The following is a 21800-nucleotide window of genomic DNA, read 5'->3' as shown; positions in this document are numbered from 1 at the left end:
CTCCTCCACCAAGCCTGGAATCCTGTGGCTTCCAGCCTTTCCTCTCTTCTGCCCCAAGGGTGCTGCTCATCCCCCCTCTGCCTCTATCCCTCCTTCTTAAAATGTCTGGGTGGGAGTTCACCGTGAGCATGCCCGGAGCCTCTCCTACCCACACCAGATGAAGATGCCCACTGTCAGCCATAACCTGTGACTCTCCTCGGAGCCAAAGACCTGCATTCAGTTTAGGAAATTTCCCTTTGAGAGAAAGTCAGCACCTCTGTACACAGTTTACTCTCCCACTTGCCCACTGTGTATCTCTTTGACATTTTTTTGTTCTACCTGGAATTTATTAAGTTTTGCATAGATGGCAAACTAATATACCAGGTCCTTTCTAGCTTTCAGACATCCTCAACCTGCTGTCTGGAACAGTTTTCTCCTGACTTCCTGTGGAAATTTCTCAGCATTTTGTTTGCATGCTTACTTCACTTGTGCCTTGTTGTGGAACTCTGTCTACATGTCTGGACCACTGGCCACCCTTCCTTTAAGGGCAGGGACCGTGAATTGTTGCCTCTCTGATCGTAGTCCCTGGCATGTAACAGCATATTTAGTGAAAGGAAATGAAAATTAAATTTTGCGTACTGGAGCTTGGCAATCTATATTGAAGGGTTTAGGGATAGGTGTGCTTTATGGCCTAGAAATTCCACTTTTAGGAGTTGATTCTAATGAAATCAGAAATAAGAGAATTCAACAAACACAGCATTATATAAAACCTAAACATTGGAAACATTCTAAATATTCAATAATGGAATGATTAAAAATTATATCTGTATTCACATATGCAGTTATTAAAAATTATATTTTCTAAGAACATTTAATGAAAATGTTTTTTATATAACATGAGGTTAAAAAAAAAGCAGGTTACGAAGCTGGTTAAACAGCATGATCAAAATTTTGTGAAATATATAAATATATATGCAGAAAAATGAAACAGAGGTAAAATATACCAAAAAGGTAATAAATACAGTTGATTGCTGAGTAGTATGATTATGGGTGATTTTAACTTTTTTCTATTATGTGTTTGGATTCTCCTGATTTCTTTTACAATGAACTTATGGTACATTTATAATTACATAACTTATAAATTATAGTCATTTATAGTATATTTGATAATAATTTTTTAATCGGTTAGGTTACCTAATATTTATTTGTTTTTTTCAAAAAGCCACCTCCTGCATTTATTTATTGATTCTATTATTCTTTTCCTAATTCAATCTTTCTACTTCCCATCCTACAATTTTATTTTATTGTTATTGTTTTAAAATTTTTAATTTGATCTTTTATTCATTTATTTTCATTCTCACTTATTTATTAGCATAATTACTTACTATAACATTTTCCTCTGAGCACTACTTGAACTATATCATATACAGTCCAATCTATGGTTTTTCATTATTACTTTAGATATTTTAATCTGATTTTTATTTACTCATTTATTCAAGGTGTGTGTATTTTCATAACAGTTTGAGTTCATAAAATTAGCTTCCAGACAGTAAGGATTTTTGTTGTGGCGTTTATTTTCTAATTTTTTCTTTCATTCCTATTTTTAAAACATTGTGACCACATATACATATCAATATCTATCTGTCTATTGATACGTATATATTAATACTCTTTTTATACTTTGGAATTATTCGTGTTTACAAACTAATTTAGGGAGCAGCAAACTTTTTGTATAATGGGCAAGACTGCAAAAGTTTTTGAGTTTGTGATCCATGCAATCTCCCTCTCAGCTATTCAGCTTTGCACCTGGAGCACAAAGCCAGCCACAGACATGAAAGAATGAGCATCCCTGTGTTCCAATAAAACCTTATTTACAAAATCAAGCAGCAGAGCAGATTTGGCACATGGGCCATAGCGTGTGGCCCTGTCCTAACATATGTCCTGATACACAGTTATTTTGTGGATGTTCTATGAAAACTGCAAAAGGACCATTGTCTGTATTTAGGCACAGAATTCAATAGTTATATAAGTTCAAATGACTAAGTTTACTATTCTTTACATATTACTGTGCATTTTAACAAAGGCACATTAGTTAATTTCTCATTCTATTTCCTGCCATGTTATTTTATGAATGCTGATCCATGTAGTGTTCATATATATTAGATCTTCATGTTGGCATACCATTTTTCATTATGAAGGACCATTTTCATTATGAAGGCTCATTTCCTTTTGCGTGCGTGTCCAAAATATAAGCCTTTTATTTAAATATCATGTAAGAGATGTCTAAAGTCTGTACAATGACTGAGTAAGCTTAATATAACAGGAGTAAGGAATAACATTATTCCTAAAGAAAAATTTTGCCCATATGACTTGTTTTTCTCAAAAAAAAAAAAAACTCCTCTCATCTGTGGTATCTGAAGGCTCATTTTCATTAAATGAGGTAATGCCTTTGTCCCTAAAGCGACATAATCTTAAATTAAGAACCCTCATTTTCTCCCTTTTACTGATATTTTAAATTTCATCCTTTCTATGTCACTTTGTTGTAGTTATGTCTCTTGTTTACCGTTTTTTAAAAAAATATTTATTTATTTATTTGGCTGCGTCAGGTCTTAGCTGCTGCACGCGGGGATCTTTGTTGCCCCTTGGGGATCTTCGTTGCAGCGTGCGGGATACAGTGCCCTGACCAGGGATCAAACGTGGGCCCCCTGCATTGGGAGCGTGGAGTCTGAGCCACTGGACCATCAGGGAGGGCCCCTCTTGTTTACTGTTTTTGACTGGGTATTACTTAGTGAACAAATCTGAAAGTCTTAAAATAGGTGAATTTTATCTCACTCACATTTATAGGCATGACAGATGTATATATATGTACTCTCAGTTCCTATCTACTTTGTTATTTTTTCTGTCTATAGAATTTAATAAGTATTTCACAACGTGTTTGCATTCGTTTCTCTCTCTCTCTCTCTCTCTCTATATATATATACATAAAATGTTCTGAAAATTTGAGGGGTTATATTGTTTTCTATATTTGTTCTTGATTAGATTTATTTTTTAAACGTAGTTTAATTTTTTTTTTTAGAAATTTATTATTTATTTATTTATTTTTGGCTGCGTTGGGTCTTTGTTGCTGCACGTGGGCTTTCTCTAGTTGCGGCGAGCCGCGGCTACTCTTCGTTGCGGTGCGTAGGCTTCTCATTGCGGTGGCTTCTCTTGTCCCGGAGCACTGGCTCTAGGCGCACAGGCTTCAGTAGTCGTGGCACGCGGGCTCAGTAGTTGTGGCTCACGGGCTCTAGAGTGCAGGCTCAGTAGTTGTGAGGCATGGGCTTAGTTGCTCCGCGGCATGTGGGATCTTCCCGGACCAGGGACGGAACCGGTGTCCCCTGCATTGGCAGGCGAATTCTTAACCACTACACTACCAGGGAAGTCCTTGATTACATATAAAACCATACATTTAACTAACCCTTCTGTATGTATAATAATTAAATTAGCATGTGTGTACTTCCTCTTCCTTTTCCTCCTATGAATTTACACTAAGAAAAATAATATAATAAACTAAAATTGGATTGCAAACTCGTATAGTATACTTTATAATAATTTTGAAACACCTATTTGTCCTGTGTTCTTAACTTCATTACAAATTCCTCAAGAGCGAGGATGTTGGTTTTGGCAGCCCCGCTTCCAGAGCTCTCTAGATAATAAGTACTCATGTCATTGCTAACAACTGATGACCTCTTTCTCCTAACATGTTCTTTTTTCTACCAGCCGTGGCAGAAGTCTTCCTTCTCATCAGACAGGCCTATGAGATGCTTCTGACCCTTCCCTATCCCTTTACTTCGGCCTATGCTAGACTATGCCTTAGGAGTTTGCCTCCGGCAGAACCTTCGCCCAGACCAAATACCACCTGGCAGCTCCTACGGACACTTGGACCCAAGGGCGTCACGCCTCCGATAATTCCCCTATTATCAAAGACAACGTTAAAGATCACCCCAAGTCAGCCCCCTTCCCTGGCCGACGGGTGGAGGCAAACAAAATCTTGGTGGGAGCGAGCAAGGGAGAAAAAGCGTGGGCGCCGAGGTGGGAATGAGGCGCCCCGCGTGGGTCAGCGCGGCGTCTCTTCCCCGCTCTTGATTTTGCGGACTGGAGCACGCACCTACCCGGGCGCGGCGTCTTTGGGGGCGGGCCCGCGGGGCGGGGCTGGGGGAAGGTCTTCGGGGCACAGGGCGGGGATTGACGGCGGGTTCGGGGGGACGGGTCGGCGAGCCCTGGGCGGGGCGTTGGGTGAGTCCTCGGGGCAGGGGGCGTGTCCTCCAGGCTCGGGAGGTGGATCCTCAGGGCGCGAGTCTGGGCCTTGAGGCTCGTGGGGCGGGTCCTCGGGAACGTGAGCCGGTTTTCTCGGCGTGGGGCGTGTCCTCGGGGAACAGATCCTCGGGTCGGGGGGCGGGGATTGGCGACTGATCCACGGGGCGCGGAGCAGGACGTGGGCCCTTGGGGCTCGTGGGGGCGTGTCCCCCGAGCTCCGGGCGTGTCCTCCGGGTACGAGTGCTGGCGACGCGGGGCAGGTCGTCGGCGCGCGGGGCGGGGCGTGGGGCCGGGTCCTCTGGGTACGGGGCGGGGATTGGCGGCGGATGCTCTGGGCGCGGGGCGGGGATTGGTGGCGGATACTCTGGGCTCGGGGCGGGACGTAGGTTCTAGGGACTCGGGGGGCGGGTCCTCGGGGCGGCGCGCGCCGGCTTCCCCTGCTCCTCCCGCGCGCGGCCCCTGGAGTGCCTAAGGCGCGCGGCCAGCCCAGCTCGGGCCGCTGCACTCGAGCTGCCCCGCGGCCGAGCGAGCGCGGGCCGGGGTCGGGGCCGCGGCGGCGGGTATTGCACCCAGGGTCCTTCTGCAGCCCCCGTAGCGAGGAGCGAGGGCGAAGACGAGGCTAAGCGGGGCCGGAACCATGAACCGGAGTTTCCACAAGTCTCAGACCCTGCGCTTCTACGACTGCAGCGCGGTGGAAGTCAAGAGCAAGGTGAGCCGGGGGCCGGCGGTCTGCGCCCCCCACCCCCGCGAATGAATGGGCACCCCGAAGGGGACTGAGAGGTGCGAGACGGGCCGGCGCCAACTTTGGAACGCGGCGCCGTCCGTGGGATGTGCAGGGGTCCCGCGATCCTTCCCGCCCCTGCGCGCGCACAAAGCCCGGCAGCCCGATAGGGTTCAGCTGGAGCCCCGGCGCTCGGAGGGCCGCGCGGCCGCCTGACCCTTCGCGAGAGCGGCTCTTTTGTTCCACAAGCTGGCGGCGACCCGGCGCGCCGCACGGTGGAGGGGCGACATTTCCGGGGCGACCCGGGGGCTGCTCGGACTCGGGGCCGTGGAGGGGCCTTGGGGGCCCGGGCCAGGGGAGGGCCCTCGCCGCGCCGCCTCCTTCATTGCGGAGGAGTCTCGGAACCGGTGAGGGGAGACGGGCAGCCGGTCCCCGATCCCCGGACCGGACCCCCAGCCCCCGGCCCGGCCCTCTGTACCAGTCCCTCAGCCTCCCGGCTCGCCCCAGGCCCAGATTGCCCGGGCGCGCCGGGCCGGCGGCCCCTCCCGCTGCCCGCGCCCCGGCCCCAGCGTGCCCGAACTTGCGGGTTGCTGTGCGCGTTTGGGTAATTGGCTGATAGGATCTGGCGCTTCTGCCCTTTGCGGGGGCGGCTACTTCGCGGCAGACGCTTTTGTCTGCGAGGGTCTCAGTGGTGGACCCCGCGGCAGAGGAGGAGTTGCAGTTGTTCAGGGTCCTGGAGGGAGGGGGCCCAGCTTACCGCTGCCTGGGATCCGGCTCTCGCCCGTTCTCTGCGCGCCCCCCGCCTCGGTCAAGCAAGGCGGAGGCAACTGAGTGGTTGGTGGGAGGGGGCCGGACCCGAGGGTGGGCTCTGACCTCCAACTCTGCGCACGCTTGGGTCGCGGGGCGTGTGTGCCCCGGTCCGGTCTCTGGGAAGACGAACCCGGCGGCCCCCTGTCTGGGCTGCCCCTGCCGGCCAAGGGGGGTGCTTTGGCGTAGGAGTCCAGGGCTTCCTCCGAGGATGGGGGATTCTCTGCGGGAACCCCACTGCAGTGAGTTGCGGCATTTCATCACCATCTTGTTGGACAGTCTTTTTAGGAACCCCTCATCTCTAACTACCCCGTGTGCTAATTCTGGGACCCTCGCCCCACACTCCTCCCCGCTTTTAGCCCCAGAGTACCTACACCCCGGAATCAGAAGTGCCCGCTGTGAGTTGCGTGGGGGAGAAGAACCGACAGGCGTGAGTGGGAGCCCCAAATAATTGACGTTTCTTCAACTCAGTGGGAAGGTGGCTTTGTGGAGCTCATTGTCCCCTGCAATAGCCACTGAGCCCGTGTGGTGTTTCGTTTTAATTGTTTATTTTGAGATCATCATAGATTAACAGGCAGTTGTGAAAAAGAATACAGAGGCTTCCCCAAAAGTAACATCTTGTATCACAATGTCATGTCCAGGACTTCATCAGACTTGTTCACTGGGTGTTTTGGGGTCACACACTTTTGTCGTGTGCTCATTCCTGAGACCTAGCACGGTCACAACACAGACCACTTCGATCGCAAGGGTACCTCCTGCTGCCCTTTCACGGTGGCAGTTTGGTTCTAAGTGATTAACATCACATGCTGTTCCTGAGTCTCACTGGCCACATTCCCTGTGCTCAGTAGCCACAGGCGGCTTGCAGCTGCCTGACCAGATTCAACTCCGGAGGGTCCGTCCAGAGGGACAGCCCTGGAGGAAATGCCCTCACCAGGCCTTATCTTGCAGTTCTGCACTGTGGACACTGAGGACCCCTGGGGACTGGAGAATAGGCGTCTGCCTTTGCCTCTCCTGGGGAACTGTGGGCTGTGGCGTTCGGGGGGCCCAGCGGGTTGCCTCAGGCTGCCCCACCTTCTTTTTTTTTTTTTTTTTTTTGCGGTACGCGGGCCTCTCACCGCTGTGGCCTCTCCCATTGCGGAGCACAGGCTCTGCGGCCATGGCTCACGGGCCCAGCCGCTCCGCGGCATGCGGGATCCTCCCGGACCGGGGCACGAACCCGTGTCCCCTGCATCGGCAGGCGGACTCCCAACCACTGCGCCACCAGGGAAGCCCTGCCCCACCTTCTTGACTCCCCAGTGAATGCTTGCCGCATGGCCCAAGCCTGGGTTCAAGTTCAGATGCATTGACTGCTCCACCGGGGGTGAGCGGCAGAGCGAGAGTTTTGGTTGGATTTGGGAGCACCCCTGGCAGGCCACACCAGCCTGGGCCCTGCTGGGCTGGCTGGTTACACACACACCACCACGACCGACCCCCGCCCTTTTGGAAGAGGGGGCTTGCCTTACTGTTTGTCCAGAGGGTCCACGTGGCTCATCTGTCTGTACACGCCCTCCCACCCACCCACTTGGTAGTGAATACGTGCATGGAGTCCATCTCTACAGAGAGCCTTAGTCCAGATGCTGATGTCAAAATATGGGAGGCCAAACATTACGACAGTGATGTCTTTCTACCATCTAAAGGTAGCACCGTAACACCTGGGTTTGTATGTGGAGAAAGTGGTGCCCGGGAGCTGAGTCCAGCTGGTTCTGCCACCTACCCTTTGGAGTTTTCAGGCAAGTTATTTAACTTTTCTGAGCCTTAGTTATTTCATCTGTAAAATGGTCGTTGAACCTATTCCGCTAGCCTCCCAGGATCAAATGAGGTAATGAATGTGAAGTACTTTTAAACACAGAGCACCCACAATTGTAAGAGTTAAGCACTGCAGATCAGGATTCTGTGGCATTTCAGGATATCAGCTCTGAAAATCTGATCCTCTCAGAATTTTTGGCCTTAGCCACCTGCCACAGCTGGTCAATTCCCAAAGCCTTGGAGACAGAGACATTGTCTTGACCTGGTGGGTCTTCCCCATCGTATAGCCCCGGCTCTTCCCCAGCATTTCTGTTTTTTTTTTTTTTTTTTTTTTTTTTTCTGTACGTGGGCCTCTCACTGTTGTGGCCTCTCCCGTTGTGGAGCACAGGCTCCAGACACGCAGGCCCAGCAGCCATGGCCCACAGGCCCAGCCGCTCCGCAGCACGTGGGATCCTCCCAGACCGGGGCACGAACCCGCGTCCCCTGCATCGGCAGGCGGACTCCCAACCACTGCACCACCAGGGAAGCCCAGTATTTCTGTTTTAATACCTGTGATGCGTCTATTTCTCTCCCCACCAGCTGCATTTCTCAGCACTTCTTTTTTTTTTTTAACATCTTTATTGGAGTATAATTGCTTTACAATGGTGTGTTAGTTTCTGCCTTATAACAAAGTGAATCAGCTGTATGTATACATATATCCCCATATCCCCTCCCTCTGTGTCTCCCTCCCACCTTCCCTATCCCACCCCTCTAGGTGCACGCACTTCTGATTCCCCAGTTTTGGTTAATGGGGCCGCCATTTCACACTCACTCTGACTTTTTCCTCTCTCCCTGTAAGACCTGCAGTGGGGAGGGGCTGTGCAGCTGTCTGAGGGAGCATGTTTCAGGCCGAGGGGAGCAAGTCTTGGCCCATCAGAGGGGGAGCAGGAAGGCCAGTGCTGGGGGGGGTGGTCTACAGGGGCAGAGTAATTGGGATGACTTGTTTGAGGAGAAGGCAAAAGGCTGCCCGGGGCCATTGTGAGCCACATGCCTGAAAAGCCTAGAGGAACACAGCTACCCGTGTCCGCAAGTTGCTGTTCACGGAGCCCTCACCCTCTGGCTGGAGGCCCCTGTGTTAAATGAGGCCCGTGTTGTCCCAGTTTCCTTACCCCTCAGGCCTCATCCGTGTTCTCTTCAGCCTCTGGGCCCCGTTTATGTGGCTTTCCCCCCACCTGAAATGTTTTCTCGAAGAATCTGCCCTATCCTGACGACCCTTTCCTGCAAGGCCCATCTGATGTCTTCACCAGGCCAAGCTTTCTGCATCCTCTGACCCCTTCCCCGTGTTTCTCTCATCTTATGGCCTTTGTCACGGTGCTGGTGACAGGAACCCAGGACTGTGTTTACACCCCCATGACTTGTTGTGTTCATTGTGTGAGGGGAGAATAACACCTCTAAAGGTTTTAATCTAGTTTTGGCTGCTTGGTTTAGATAATGTTGGAGACTTTTCTGCATTCTAGACAAATACATTATCACTGTAGAAAATGTAGAAACCATAACAGACGCAAGGGGATAATTCTCACATCCAGAGTGTGGTCACATGTCCTTCTGACCCTTTATATGCATGCGTACATGTAGATGTCTTTGTTTTACAGAATCAGAGTCATATTTTATAGGTATATTATTCTGTAGCCTTCAAGTTTCCACCTTGAACTTAACAGTGACGTGTTAAGTGTTTTCTCATGTCATTAATAATTTTAGAAAACATATTTTTGAAATGACTACGTAGTATTCCATCTTATGTGTAAACCATAATTAAATTGGGTTATTTCCAGTTTTTTCCTAGAATAAACAATGCTGTGAATAACAACTTTGCATTTAAATCTTTATATAAAGAGTACATATAGAATGTATATCATAAAAAGTATACAGAGAATACTGATTCCCTTAATTCAATGCAGAACTTTTATTATTTCTTTAGGACAGATTCCTAGAAGTGAAATTACTAAGTGAAAAGTATGCACATTTTTAAGGCTTTGAGTACATATTGCTGAATTTCCTTCCAGAAAGTCTCTTCTGTAAATGTGTATACCTTGTTTCATGTCTAGCCCTCTCTCTCCCTCCAGTACTGGGTATTTTCTTATTCTTTCCCATTTAGATAAGTGAAACACTACCCCATTTAATTTGTATTCTTGGGTTATTAGTGAATAGAAAATTCTTATACTTGTTAGCTCTTTGTATGTCTATTTTTAGCTGCCTGTTTCTTTCCACCCTTCTCTTTTTGTTGGTTAGGGTTCTTATTTTTCTACTGCATGGAGCTGCTTGTCCACAGGAGGTTTTCCAATCAGTGCAGATGGTGCTAGGTGACAGTGTTCCCCGTGGTCCCAGATCTTGTCTCTGCTGAGGTTGTTGGCTGCCTGGCCATGCCCTTCCATCTGGGGGCTGGAGCCTGGGCCAGGCCCTCCCCATGGGGTGGCTGGGCACTTGCCTCCTGTGGGCCAGTTGAGAACCGCCTGACACAGTTTGACTCACCTGTGTGTTTGGCTACACCCTTTTAAGATTCCGGTTTTGTTGTATCTGTGCATGTCTGTGTTTAAACAGGTTCGGTAACTTGATTTGGGAAGTCGCATCTAGAGGAGGCTCTCATCAGGGACCCAGGTGGGGAGTGTCGGTCTGGTGGGCATGGATGGTGTTGCTGCCCACCTCCTGTGGGTCTGTGACCCGTGAGCAGCAGAAAGCCCTATGGGCCTTCCTAGGGGCACCCCAGTTAGCAGGGGTTCAAGCCCTTTCCTAGGACCCATGACATTTCGGATAGATAGAGGGCTCTTCCAACTTTAGGGAAGGAAAGGAGTGTCAGGGCCTGGGGGATGCAGCCGTTCAAGGTTGCTTCTAGGTGTTAGAAGCTCAAATGTTTGTGAATCATATCCTGAATCGGCGAAAACAGAGAGGCATCCTGCCCCTTTCCCATGAAGGGGCCTCCTGGACTTTTAGAGGCAAGCAAGGAAGGAGCTTGGAATGACTAGGGCAGAGGCATCTGTGAAAGGGGCCTCAGGGGTCTGGGAGTTGCATTTGGTCAACTGGCTGTTTCCATGTTTATAGGCTCCCCACTTCCTCTCGGCAGATTTCTCCTCAGCTGTGAACCTGGGGAGCAATGCAAGGTGCTGTGCCCCTTTCTAGCCCAAACACACACCCTGTAGCCCTCCTCTGAGGCTGCCCTGAACGCACTGGGGGTGTAGAGATGGTCCAGGCTGGACACTGCCCTCTGGGTATAGGTTGCATTCAGAAGTATTTCTTAACATTTGGTTAACCACATACATATATATTCTAAATACATTACAAATAATAATTCATTAATCCCCATCACAACCTTGCCAGATCGGTTCTGTTATAACCTCCGTTACACAAGAGAACGCTGAAAAACCAAGGTGGTTCCACTAAGCTGGCCCAGGTCAGAGAGCCCAGGCAGTTGGGCTCGAGACCCCGTGACCTTTGCCCTGAACGGTCTGTGGCCCCGTTGGAGGAGGGCTGCTGCTCCTGCCCCTCTGACAAGCCCTCAAGTCCAGGTCCGGATACTGACGCAGGTGCTCACAGCTCACCCCGTGTAGAATGAGCCAGCCCCTCTCGGGCTTTCTGGATCTGGAGTTTGGAAGGGTTAGGCCTAGTGCTTTGGGGGAGGAAGTTCTACTTTTCTTCCATCCCGGGAGCAGCTTCTAGCCGTGTGGCCTTGAGGGGAGTCCAGTGTTCAGTAGTCATTCTTAAAAGCCTGTCATCCATGGATGTATTCATTTATTGAGCAACTACAGTGTGACAGGTGTGGGGTACAAGGGTAACCAAGACAGCCAGTATCCCCACCTTAAAAACGTAGGATCCAATGAAGGATCAGTCGCTGATGGGCATATCGGAGTGGGTGGATGCGGGGGTCCTTCATTCTGATATCCAAAGTGTCACCAAATCCACAGTTTCACATCTTGAGACCAGAGGTTTCCGGTGCATCCTGGCCATCTTGCCCACACAGCAAGACCAGTCATGGTGCTCGGGCACCCAGGACCTGCTCTTGTCTTCTCTGGCGTCAGCAGCAGCGGCGCCTGCGCGGGTCGCTTTGAGACGAGTCAGAGCATCTTCCGCCCTCCTTGCTTCCAGAAGCAGCTGGGCTCTGGTCCCCACTTCTACGCATCTGGGGACTCTAGCTCTCCCCCTGTGCTGCCTTTCTCAGTAGCACGCTGCAAGGAAAAAATTCAGTGGCTAAAATGTGACAAGCAGTGCTTTGCATGCAGTAGGTACCCAATAAATATTAGTTGAGTTGAAATCAGATGATTTTCCTGATAGCTGCTAGTGCAGAAGTGGTCTGTCAGGGTACTTTCAAAAAGAACTGCTTTTTGAGGAAGGTGACCAACGCTGGATTCACCAATTGACTTATTCCCAGGGCATCTCTGAGAGGGGTCAGGGGCCTTGTCCCCTGCCTGCTAGTGCCACGGAGGGGAAGGGAAAGAATGGGGTAGAAGATGAGCTGAACAAAGACGAGAAAGTTTGGAAGTGCAAAGGAAGCTGATGTAAAAGTCCACGTGGACATTGCTGCTGTGGTTAGTGTCTCCTTATTTCCTTAGTGCTAAATTGTAGGCTGAGAGCTGCAGGGGCCCAGCTCGGGGCACCTCGTCAGAGCCAGCTCCTGTGCATCTCCACGAGCGGTGCTCACCCCTCTTCCTTGTAAACCCCATTGGCCCTACCTGCTTCCTCCGCCAGAGCCGCCTGGGCAGCCCTGTGTTACCCATAGGATAGGGGGAGCAGGACAGGGCACTCACTGTTACAGCTGGGACAGCAGTTACCTTTGCTGCCTCCTTTCTCTGTCCCCTAAATTCACTGCTTCTCAGGTTCCTGGGGTCCAGGGATATGTGTCCCGCACCCCGCCATCCATCTCTCCGACTCCCCAAGACTGTTCCTCTGGGGCTCTGCAAAGATGCTTGCTGGCAGAGGAGACCACGGGGGTGGGCTCCTCTCAGCATCCCCAGCCAGAGCATGTGCTCTGTATTTTGGGGTACATGTGTAGCACTTTACTTGAGGAAAGTGAAAAAAGCTTTTGCCGCTTAAAGAGTGTGAAAAGCACCCAGAGCCTCCTGCGTGGCCCATCCCTGTTAAATTCTTAGTTTGTCACCCTCCCCGGGTCCACGGTCTGACCTTCTGCAACCTGATCCTCTCCTACACTTAAGCAGGAAGCTCTGCCATGCCTCAAGGCTGAAACAGCTGCCTTTTCAGGAAACTGTTCCAGCCCCACCTCGCACCAGGGAATCTCTCCTGTGTGGAGTGCGGTGTGTGAGACAGTACAGTAATCTCAGGCGTGTGGCTTGATGAAATTTTACATGTTTGCACACCCGGTGAGCACTGTGCACATCACAGTGTGGAGCATTTCGGCATTCAGGAAGTTCCTTCGTGCCCTATACAGTCAGCACCCATCCCCATTGTAACCACCATCAGGGTCTCTGTCACCAGAGATGAGCGTGCCGGTTCTCAGGCGCTATGTCACAATGCAGTCTGTGTCCGCGGGGTCCATCCGTGTTGTGTGCATCCAGAGATCTGTTTTTTATGGATTCAAAGTATTCCTTTGTGCAGAAGGTGTGACACATATATACAGTGGAATTTTACTCAGCCATAAAAAGAAACGAACTTAAGTTATTTGTAGTGAGGTGGATGGACCTAGAGTCTGTCATACAGAGTGAAGTAAGTCAGAAAGAGAAAAACAAACACCGTATGCTAACACATATATATGGAATCCAAAAAAAAAAAAATGGTCATGAAGAACCTAGGGGCAGGACAGGAATAGACGCAGATGTAGAGAATGGACTTGGGGACATGGGGAGGGGGAAGGGTAAGCTGGGACGAAGCGAGAGAGTGGCATGGACATATATACACTACCAAACGTAAAACAGATAGCTAGTGGGAAGCAGCCACATAGCACAGGGAGATCAGCTCGGTGCTTTGTGACCACCTAGAGGGGTGGGATAGGGAGGGTGGGAGGGAGACGCAAGAGGGAGGAGATATGGGGATATATGTATACGTATAGCTGATTCACTTTGTTATAAAGCAGAAACTAACACACCATTGTAAAGCAATTATACTCCAATAAAGATGTTTAAAAAAAAGTATTCTTTTGCATCCGTCTGTGTGCTGGAAGTCCAGGTGGCCAAAGCCTCCTGTGAGCTCCTTCAGCGTGCTTGTGAATTTCACTAGCCATTCTCGATGCTGCTGGGGGCCGGCTGGTGGAGGCCCTGGTCAGGCTAGCGCACAGCCCACTGTGGCTCTTCTGGAGTGTCAGCTGTGCGGGCTCCAGCCCTGGACTTGGGTGGATTTGGGTGGGGCAGCTGTTGTAGGGTTCTGAGGGTTAAGGAGTTCCTGAAGGCCTTGAGCCACAGCTTATTAATTAGTTGTTGATTACTGAATCCAAACAAATCAGGAATTAGTCTTACAGAATTGAAGGGCCTTCCTAGTCCTTCCTGTATTTATTTATTTTAAAAACTATTTATGTATTTATTTATTTGGGTTGCGCCAGGTCTTAGTTGCAGCGCGCGGGATCTTTAGTTACAGCATGCAGACTCTGAGATGCGGCATGCAGACTCTGAGATGCGGCACGCACGCGGGATCTAGTTCCCCGACCAGGGATGGAACCCGGGCGCCCTGCGTCGGGAGCGTGGAGTCCTGCCCACGGGCCTGCCAGGGAAGCCCCCCCGGCCCGGTCCTTCATTTAATTCTGCAGTTTGAGCTGTTGCTGTCCTGCCTTCCCCTGCCCCGCTCTACCCCGTATTACCTTGTGTGGGCCTTTCTGGTGGGCCAGGTGCTCGGGGAGAAACTGAGACACGACATGAGCAAGGATGGGCCTGGTGCTGCTCAACGGGTCCAGGATAGCTCACGCCACAGTCTCTTTTTTTTCTTGAATTTTATTTTATTTATTTTTTATACAGCAGGTTCTTGTTAGTCACCTGTTTCATACACATCAGTGTGTACATGTCAATCCCAATCTGCCAGTTCATCCCACCACCGCCCCCGCCACTTCCCCCCTTGGTGTCCGTACTCTTGTTCTCTACCTCTGCCACGGTCTCTTTCGTGACAGTGCACAGTTGTCCTTTTGAAAACTGTCTGAGTTTCCCACGCGGAACGAAGACCCCCCACGGCGGCCTTGACCGTGGCGGGCTGTGGAGCCAGGAGCTTCATGTGGCCTTCACCTAGGGGTGTCCCTGTGTCGCCCTGCAGCTCACCACTCGCACACCTGAGGATGTTGGTGAACTGCACCCTTTGCCTTCGGGAATTTCTTCGCTCTCCCTAAAAGTCCTGCCTAGTGATCCGGCTTGTTTATTTTCTGTTTCATGGCGTGAGTGTGCCTGTCGAAAGCTGGATTGTGTGTCCGTCAGTCTATAGAGCAGATCTCTCTGTGCCTTTGCTTCCGAGACAGGATGTGGGGCACTGATGCACAGGGGCAGAAAGTCCCCCCGAGGGCCTCCTTTGGGGGTGTGTTGCTGTGGTCCACCTGGGGTCCCTGGTTAAGGGCTGTGGAAGAGAACTGTGAGGTCCATTAAGTGGCTGTCTTTATGTGGTCAGCTATGCTAGAGGAATTGGGAGACTAAAGTAATGTTCGTGTCCTGTTTTCCACGCTTGGGGGCCTGAGCGACTGCTTCCCCACCCACAAGCCCTGCCCTTACTTCCCTCGCTGGCCTGGAATAATAACGGGCTGCTGCTATGGGGCAAAGCAAACTACTCTGCCTGCAGGAAGGTCCTTCACACAGAGGAGGAGGTGGCCCCTGGCTCCTGGCAGCAGCTACAGGTGCAGGATGAGCAGGGCGCCCAGATTTCACAAGAACGTGCTCCTTTGGCCTGGAAGGGGATGCAGAAGCCCGTATGTCTGGACGCTCTTGTGGGAAGCAGCATGTCGAGGGTTCTCCGGAGAGGAGATGCCCTGGAGCAGCTTCGTCCCTGCTCGTCTGGAGCTCGGAGTCACCGGTCCTGTGCGCCGCGCCCCCGAACTGGGAGCAGTTTCCCAGGAATGCGACCGCACTGCTGATCAATGGTGCCTCCTCTCAGCCCACCCGGTGGAGGGTCACAGACTCTGGTCACCGCCAGGCCAAGGATCAGCAGGGACCAGCCCTTGAGAGTGAGCAAGCGTGTGCTATCGGGGTTGCCCTGCAGTCCTTCCTGGAGCGAGTTTCTGGGGAGCACACAGTCTCTGGGCTCCCTCCCTGCCCTAGGAGCTAGGTCCAGACTGGTGGGAGCAGTTGCCACCCAGGTCACCTCACCTGGAGGAGAGTCTGGGCAGGCGTGACCTTCTCTCGTCAGTTTCAGTGGCGTCTCATGGTTGCAGCTTCCTTTCTTGGAGCATCAGCTGTGTACCAGCTTCCTGCCAGCCCTTCTGCGGGGTACTCGTCACAGATGTTTTCCTTGATGCTCATGACACCTTATGCATGGGCTGTAGAGGGGAGGACCTGGGGTCTTGACCAGGCTGTTAACTCTCCCAGCCAAGGCCCCAGCCAAGTGGCAACATCAGATCTTAAACCCTCAGTTGCTATGCCATCCTGCTTCCCATCTAGTTCTCATTATCCACCTCATGGAAAATAGACAGCACCTACCTGGTCGAGACGTGCTCTGAAGTCACAGCATGTGTCACTCCACCTTCCTCCCCAGCACCTCCTGGACACCAGCTCAGGGCTGCACTGCTTCTTAAATATCCGTCCTGCACCCTGTGAAATCCCCTCTCCTAGGCAGCCCCATGAGCTCTGGCCCGTGTACAGTCTGATTGGAGGGAGATGGGGAGGGTATAGGGAGGGCCTTTTCCTCTGTAGCACTGCAGAGGCTCTTGCAACTGTGGTCAGTGTTAGCGGTGACCTCCCAGGTACCTAGCACACGGGACATGTGACTCAGTGGAGGCCCCTTGGATTGCAAGGCTGGGGGTGGGCAGCGCCTGCTCAGCTTAGCTCTGAGTCCCCATCCAGAGATCGGGATTAGGGTCACACTCCTGAGCACAGCTTTTCTCTCACAGAGTTATCAAAAGGTGGTTTCATTGTGAAAAATGCCCTGAAAAATAACTGCCTGCCAGTGACGGAAGGGACAGGGCCTATGGCAGCCGTGACTCGTATTCAGAAGTTAGGAAGGTGGCTCAGCTGAAGGAGGGAACGCTGCCATTGGGGGCCCACGAGCTTCCTGCTCTGTCTTTTATAAACCCACGCCGGCAAAAGGTCTCACGTTATGATGCTGGCAGGTCTGGCTCTTTGAGAAGGGCTCAATACAGCCCTGGGAATGCGTGTGGAAGGCCTAGCTCAGTGCAAAACTTGTGCACCTTCTCCACGCGTGCTTGGCCAAGAGGAGCAAGAGCTCCGGGCGCAAGCTGGTGAATAGCTGCTGTCTGCTGGCATCTCGCTCAGAACAGCACGTGGTTGTGGATTCGGTTCTCACAACGACCCTGTGAGCAATATACTTTGTCCCTCTTTTACAAAGGAGGAAGTAGGCTTGGAGAAGTTGAAATTATCGAGTCCCCCAGCCAGTCAAGGTGAGTCAGGAATTTGGACCTAGTACACTGGTCCAGAGCCTGCCTCTCGGTGACTCTGCCTTTTGTGTGATAAGCTACCCCCCTGACCCAGGCAGCATCCCGCCTCAGCCTGTGCCCTCCCTGGACACTGACTCTTTTCCGTGCATCCTGAGCTCGTGTCCGAATGTGACCTTGCTTCCCTACTCAGGCTGGGGTCCCAGTCCTCTGCCTGAGTGGATTTCTGTTCCAGGAAAGTTCTATGAAGGCAAAGACACATGAGAAGCTGGCATTTGCCTCCACGCTCTGGCCCAGGTGGACCTTCCAGTCCGCCAGCCCCACCTCAACACCAGGGTCTCCCTGCACGTCTACCCCCAGCTTCTAGAGCAGCCCGGCTCTGGTTCATGCTGCTAGCCCCACCATGGCCCCCCTTTGTCCACGCTCTCAGCTGGTCTGGGTGCTGTCCCTTCCCACGTAGGGCGTCCCTGTCCCTTGGAATTCTCACCCGCACCATGGGCGCTCTTTAGGTCTTGTCTAAATTCTCCCCTGTATTAGCCTCAGTTCCTTCATTTACTAGCCTTGTACCCGTGCACTGTTATAGAATCCTTCCAGGCCTCAGTCTCCTGGTCTGTAAAATGGGAACAGTGACACCTCGGGCTCGCTGTTAGGGTCACGTAGAGCGTGCACGCAAAGCTTGGCGCCCACCACACCTTCTCTACCACAGTGGAAACCCCTGCCAGGCAGGCACCAAGGCCATATTCCTAAATCTCTCTGGCCTCTATTCTCAGCCCTGCCCCACCGCTACATTTAGCAGCACTGGGTCCACGGGTGCCAGTCACGCATTCGTGAGCAGAGGAGTGTGTGCCCACCTGTCTGGAGCACACGTGGGGCTCATAGAGGTGACCACAAGCGCAGTGGGTTCTCAGGCCCCAGCAGCTGTCTGGCAGCCTCGTGCAGGAATCGGTGCTTGTCTGAGCAGTTCTGCAGGTGCTGACAGCTGCGCCATCATTGCTGTGGATTGAGGTGGGTGGACGGGGCACAGCAAGGGGCCAGGCTCCGCTGCCGGCTCCACCCCATCTGACTCACAGGTCTGTGGCCCGATTTTAAACTGTCCCAGCGTGTCAGCCCAGGAGGTCGTCCCTTGGCAGGTCCCACGCCCTGACAGATACCTCGTTAGGACGACGACCTGTGCCGCCTGATCATCCCATAAAGGGAGGTCTCTCCGCAGTTTTCCACATGGCATGCTTGTGTACACATGTTCCTTGGCCCCGTCCTGAAATGGTCCCGAGGTGCTGGCATTTACCCTATGAATGTACGCTCCTGAGATCTTTTAAGGTTGGAATGTCATGTTGATTGTGACTCCAGGACCCACCCCGACGAAAAGCAGGACATAGGAGGTCACAGCCCACAGGGCCGCCCTGGCAGCCTCTTGGTGCACACAGTGAGGGCCTGCCCCCCACCGGTGCCTGGGCTGTTGGGAGCTCCTTCGGGCCACGTGTGGGTGATGTGCTGCAGCCCTTCTCCATCCATCTGTTTGTTGCTTTCCTCATGCACACAATTTAAACCAGGGCCTGTGTCATGCGGCTTCTTCGTTTACGTTTCTCAGTTTGTCGTTACACATTTGCACATGTGATTACTGTTCAACGTCTCAGTGCTGGGCTCTCAAGCTAAACCATCAGCCTCACGAAGACGCTCATCACTGGCGCAGGGCCTGGCCCATACTGGGCATTCAGTGAAATCTTGTTGAGTGAATGAATGAGTACTAAAAAGTAGCCCATAGTGGTTACTGGCAAGATGCTTACTGGGATGTTTATGACACTGCTTTTGAGACTTTAGTGTGCACCTGGATTACTGGGAATCTTGTTAGAATGCAGATTCTGATTCCCTGTGTCTGGGCCCAGCCCAGAGAGCCTGGCTTCACTGGCCAAAGGTGGGCCGGGTGTACACAGCTCCCTGGGCTCTTGGCTTAGGCAGGAGTCCCAGGCCTGGGGTGGGGCCTTGCTGCTTTGTTCTGTGTTGCACCCAAGTCATTTTCAACCTGATTGGGATCACATTGTGGATTTTCCGATGGGTTGTGTTTTCTTTCACTTTCCATATTGTAAAGGCTTCCTTGAGCGCTAAAACAGCACTTCTGTTGGCTTCATCGTATTTCATCCTGCGCATGTGCTTCATCTGTCTGACGAGCTTTTACAGTTTCCGTTTTTCACCATATTTTGATGAAGATTTTCCATCAGAATCTACCTGTGCTTCTGATGACTTCCTGTGATTGCTCTCACCTAAGAGGCTGGGGCGGGGGGGGGGGGGTGGCCTCGGTATGGGGTGGTGCCTCGGGGTGGGGTCGCCTGGGGGCGGAGCCTCTACCGCAGGGTCCAGAGTGCTGGGCTGGGTCGCTTCCTGCATTGAGCTGCTCAGAAGGCTGGGTAACGTGTGTGCGTCGTTTTAAGTCTGCGCTGTAAGACAGACTTTACTTATAAGGGGTCGTTCGTGTGTGGAAGAACATAGTAGCCCCCTGGATAACCCTCAGGAGTATCTTAAGAGAAACACAACATTTTACAATAGGAAAATGAGCCGAGGAATCCTGGATGCTTCAGCCCCAGGCCCCTGCCAGGGAGCAGTCAGTGGGTATTGGAATGAGAAGATTTAGCATCTAGCATCCTCCTTGGTCCCTCAAGATTAGGGCAGAGTCTCGGGATCACTGGGAAGAGTCTAGCCCTGAAGATTTTTCAAGGAAAGTACTGCTTTCACAGTAATGGTTAAATTGTTACAGTGGTCAGAAGCAGCTAACCTGCTCTGTGTGCATAAAACCTTACGGTAGCCCCATCCTACAGATGGGGTAACTGAAGCCCAGAGAGCTGTAGCGCCGGGGCGACCTGTCCAGGCCCTGTGGAAGGGATCCAGCAGGCCTTTGAGCTGCCATGGTCTGTGCTCCCATGTAGCTTCCGGCAGGTTATGGAAAACACGTGGCTTCCATCAGCCCATCTCCTTACCATTCTCTCCTCCTCCCCGTGGCGCTCACCACTTCCTCACACACTCTAGGATCTGCTTATTCACTATTTGTACTGTTTGCTGTCTGTCCTCCCCACTGGTATGTAAGTCTCATGAGGGCAGACATTTTTTCTGCTTTGTTCACTCACGTGCCCCAGTGTGAGGGGTCGTACCTGCTTCTGGGAACCTCTCCGTGGATATTCTCTGCGTGACTGAGAGCAGGGGCCATGCCTTATTACTAGCTGTCCACTCGGCGGATGTACTTTGAGTGCCTGCTCTATGCCAGGCTCAGTGGGGATAAAATGGAGACCATATTTTTCTTTTTGCAGCTATAAAGTCCAGCTCATGAAAATATTTTTTCAATGAATAAGTTCCTCCTTGGGGTACTTCCCTGGCGGTCCAGTGGTTAAGACTTCGCCTTCCAGTGCAGGGGGTGCGGGTTCTATCTCTGGTCGGGGAGCTAAGATCCCTCACACCTCGAGGCCAAAAAAACCAAAACATAAGACAGAAGCAATATTGTAACAAATTCAATAAAGACTTTAAAAATGGTCCACATCAAAAAAAAGTTCCTCCTTGGTAGTTTGGAGGAGTGAGTTCACGTGAATGAAGAGACACATGTCACATGAAACGACACTTTTGTAAAAGTGTCCTGGTGGTTCCTGGGGCCTCTCTTGTGAAAGGGAGCAGCAAAAGCAAACGATGCTTCTCGGATGTTCTCCTCTTTCTAGGGTCAGTTCTGCTGCAGGGAGGGTGTGGGGTGGGCAGTGGTAGGAGCGGCCTGGAGGCTCAGGGTCTACCTTCCTGCCGCAGGTGCAGGGTGCCCACCGCGTGGTCTCTAGCAGAGGGTACAGCTTCAGGCAGCCACTGGGTCTGAGACCCACTGAGCCTCTGTGGCCTAAAACTGGCACTTGATGTTGAGCTGTGCCCTCTGAAGCAAAGGCACAGCCAGAGTGTGTTACACCTGCCAGGTCACACCCCTTTGCAAATATGCATTGAAACAGTGCCTTTGCTGGTGAAGATGTCTTCACTTTTGGGCTGACACATGGTGGGCAGGGGCGGGCTGGCATTCAGCTTCAGGTTGCTGGGATGCGGCAGGGCTAGCGTGAGGCGCGGGGCCTGCTTCGTGACTCCGTGCTCACATCTGCTGCATTCCTGTTTTCTCCCGTAATGTCAGCTTATAGAGTTTTATTTTGAAACTGGTTGACACAGGTTTATTTCATTAATTCAATAAAGATTTGAGCGCCTACTATATACCAGGGACCGTGGTAGGCTGCAGCAACCAGACCCTGCGCTCATGGGTTTGTGTTCTGGTGGCAGTTTCCTGCTCCCGCTCATATGGTAATTGGAAGTTTGTGGCTGCTTGGGGTTCGGGGGGTAGCTTATAAGTGACTCAGTTACTAAGCAGATTTCAACAGGTAAAGACTCCTCCTTAGTGCCTGGCTCCTCTGGCCTTGCCTGGTGAGTCTGACAATACCTCATCACATCCCTGTGGGCACCTTGTGGGCACCTTACAAGCCAGCAGCCAGCTGACGTGCAAGTTTGAGATGCCTACCTCGTAGGACCTCAGCATTCAGTAAAAGAATGTTTTTCAAGTACAGCAGATAAGTGGAAAATGTGTACAGTAGAGCAGTGCATACGGTACAGTACTGTTTAGAACAGAGGGCACATGGACACAAGTCACAGAGACTGCTTTCACATGCAGGAGACGCCTTTTGAAGGCACATACAAGTGAAGTCATCGGTTCCTGTGGAG

General features: G+C 51.5%; 1 protein-coding gene across 1 annotated transcript in view; it reads left to right on the top strand.

Annotated features, from left to right (window-relative positions):
- The first annotated feature begins 4827 nt into the window (after positions 1-4827).
- Positions 4828-21800, top strand: part of PARD6G (par-6 family cell polarity regulator gamma) — a 107343-nt gene continuing 90370 nt past the window's right edge. The window contains exon 1 of the mRNA XM_060118678.1: positions 4828-4984. Coding sequence (XP_059974661.1) covers positions 4913-4984 — 72 coding nt within the window. The 5' untranslated portion in view covers positions 4828-4912. The remainder of the gene's footprint in view (positions 4985-21800) is intronic.

Source organism: Mesoplodon densirostris, chromosome 15, assembly GCF_025265405.1.
Source record: "Mesoplodon densirostris isolate mMesDen1 chromosome 15, mMesDen1 primary haplotype, whole genome shotgun sequence".
Lineage (NCBI taxonomy): Eukaryota > Metazoa > Chordata > Mammalia > Artiodactyla > Ziphiidae > Mesoplodon > Mesoplodon densirostris.
The sequence above is the reverse complement of the archived record's forward strand: the minus strand, read 5'-3'. Positions and strand labels throughout refer to the sequence as shown.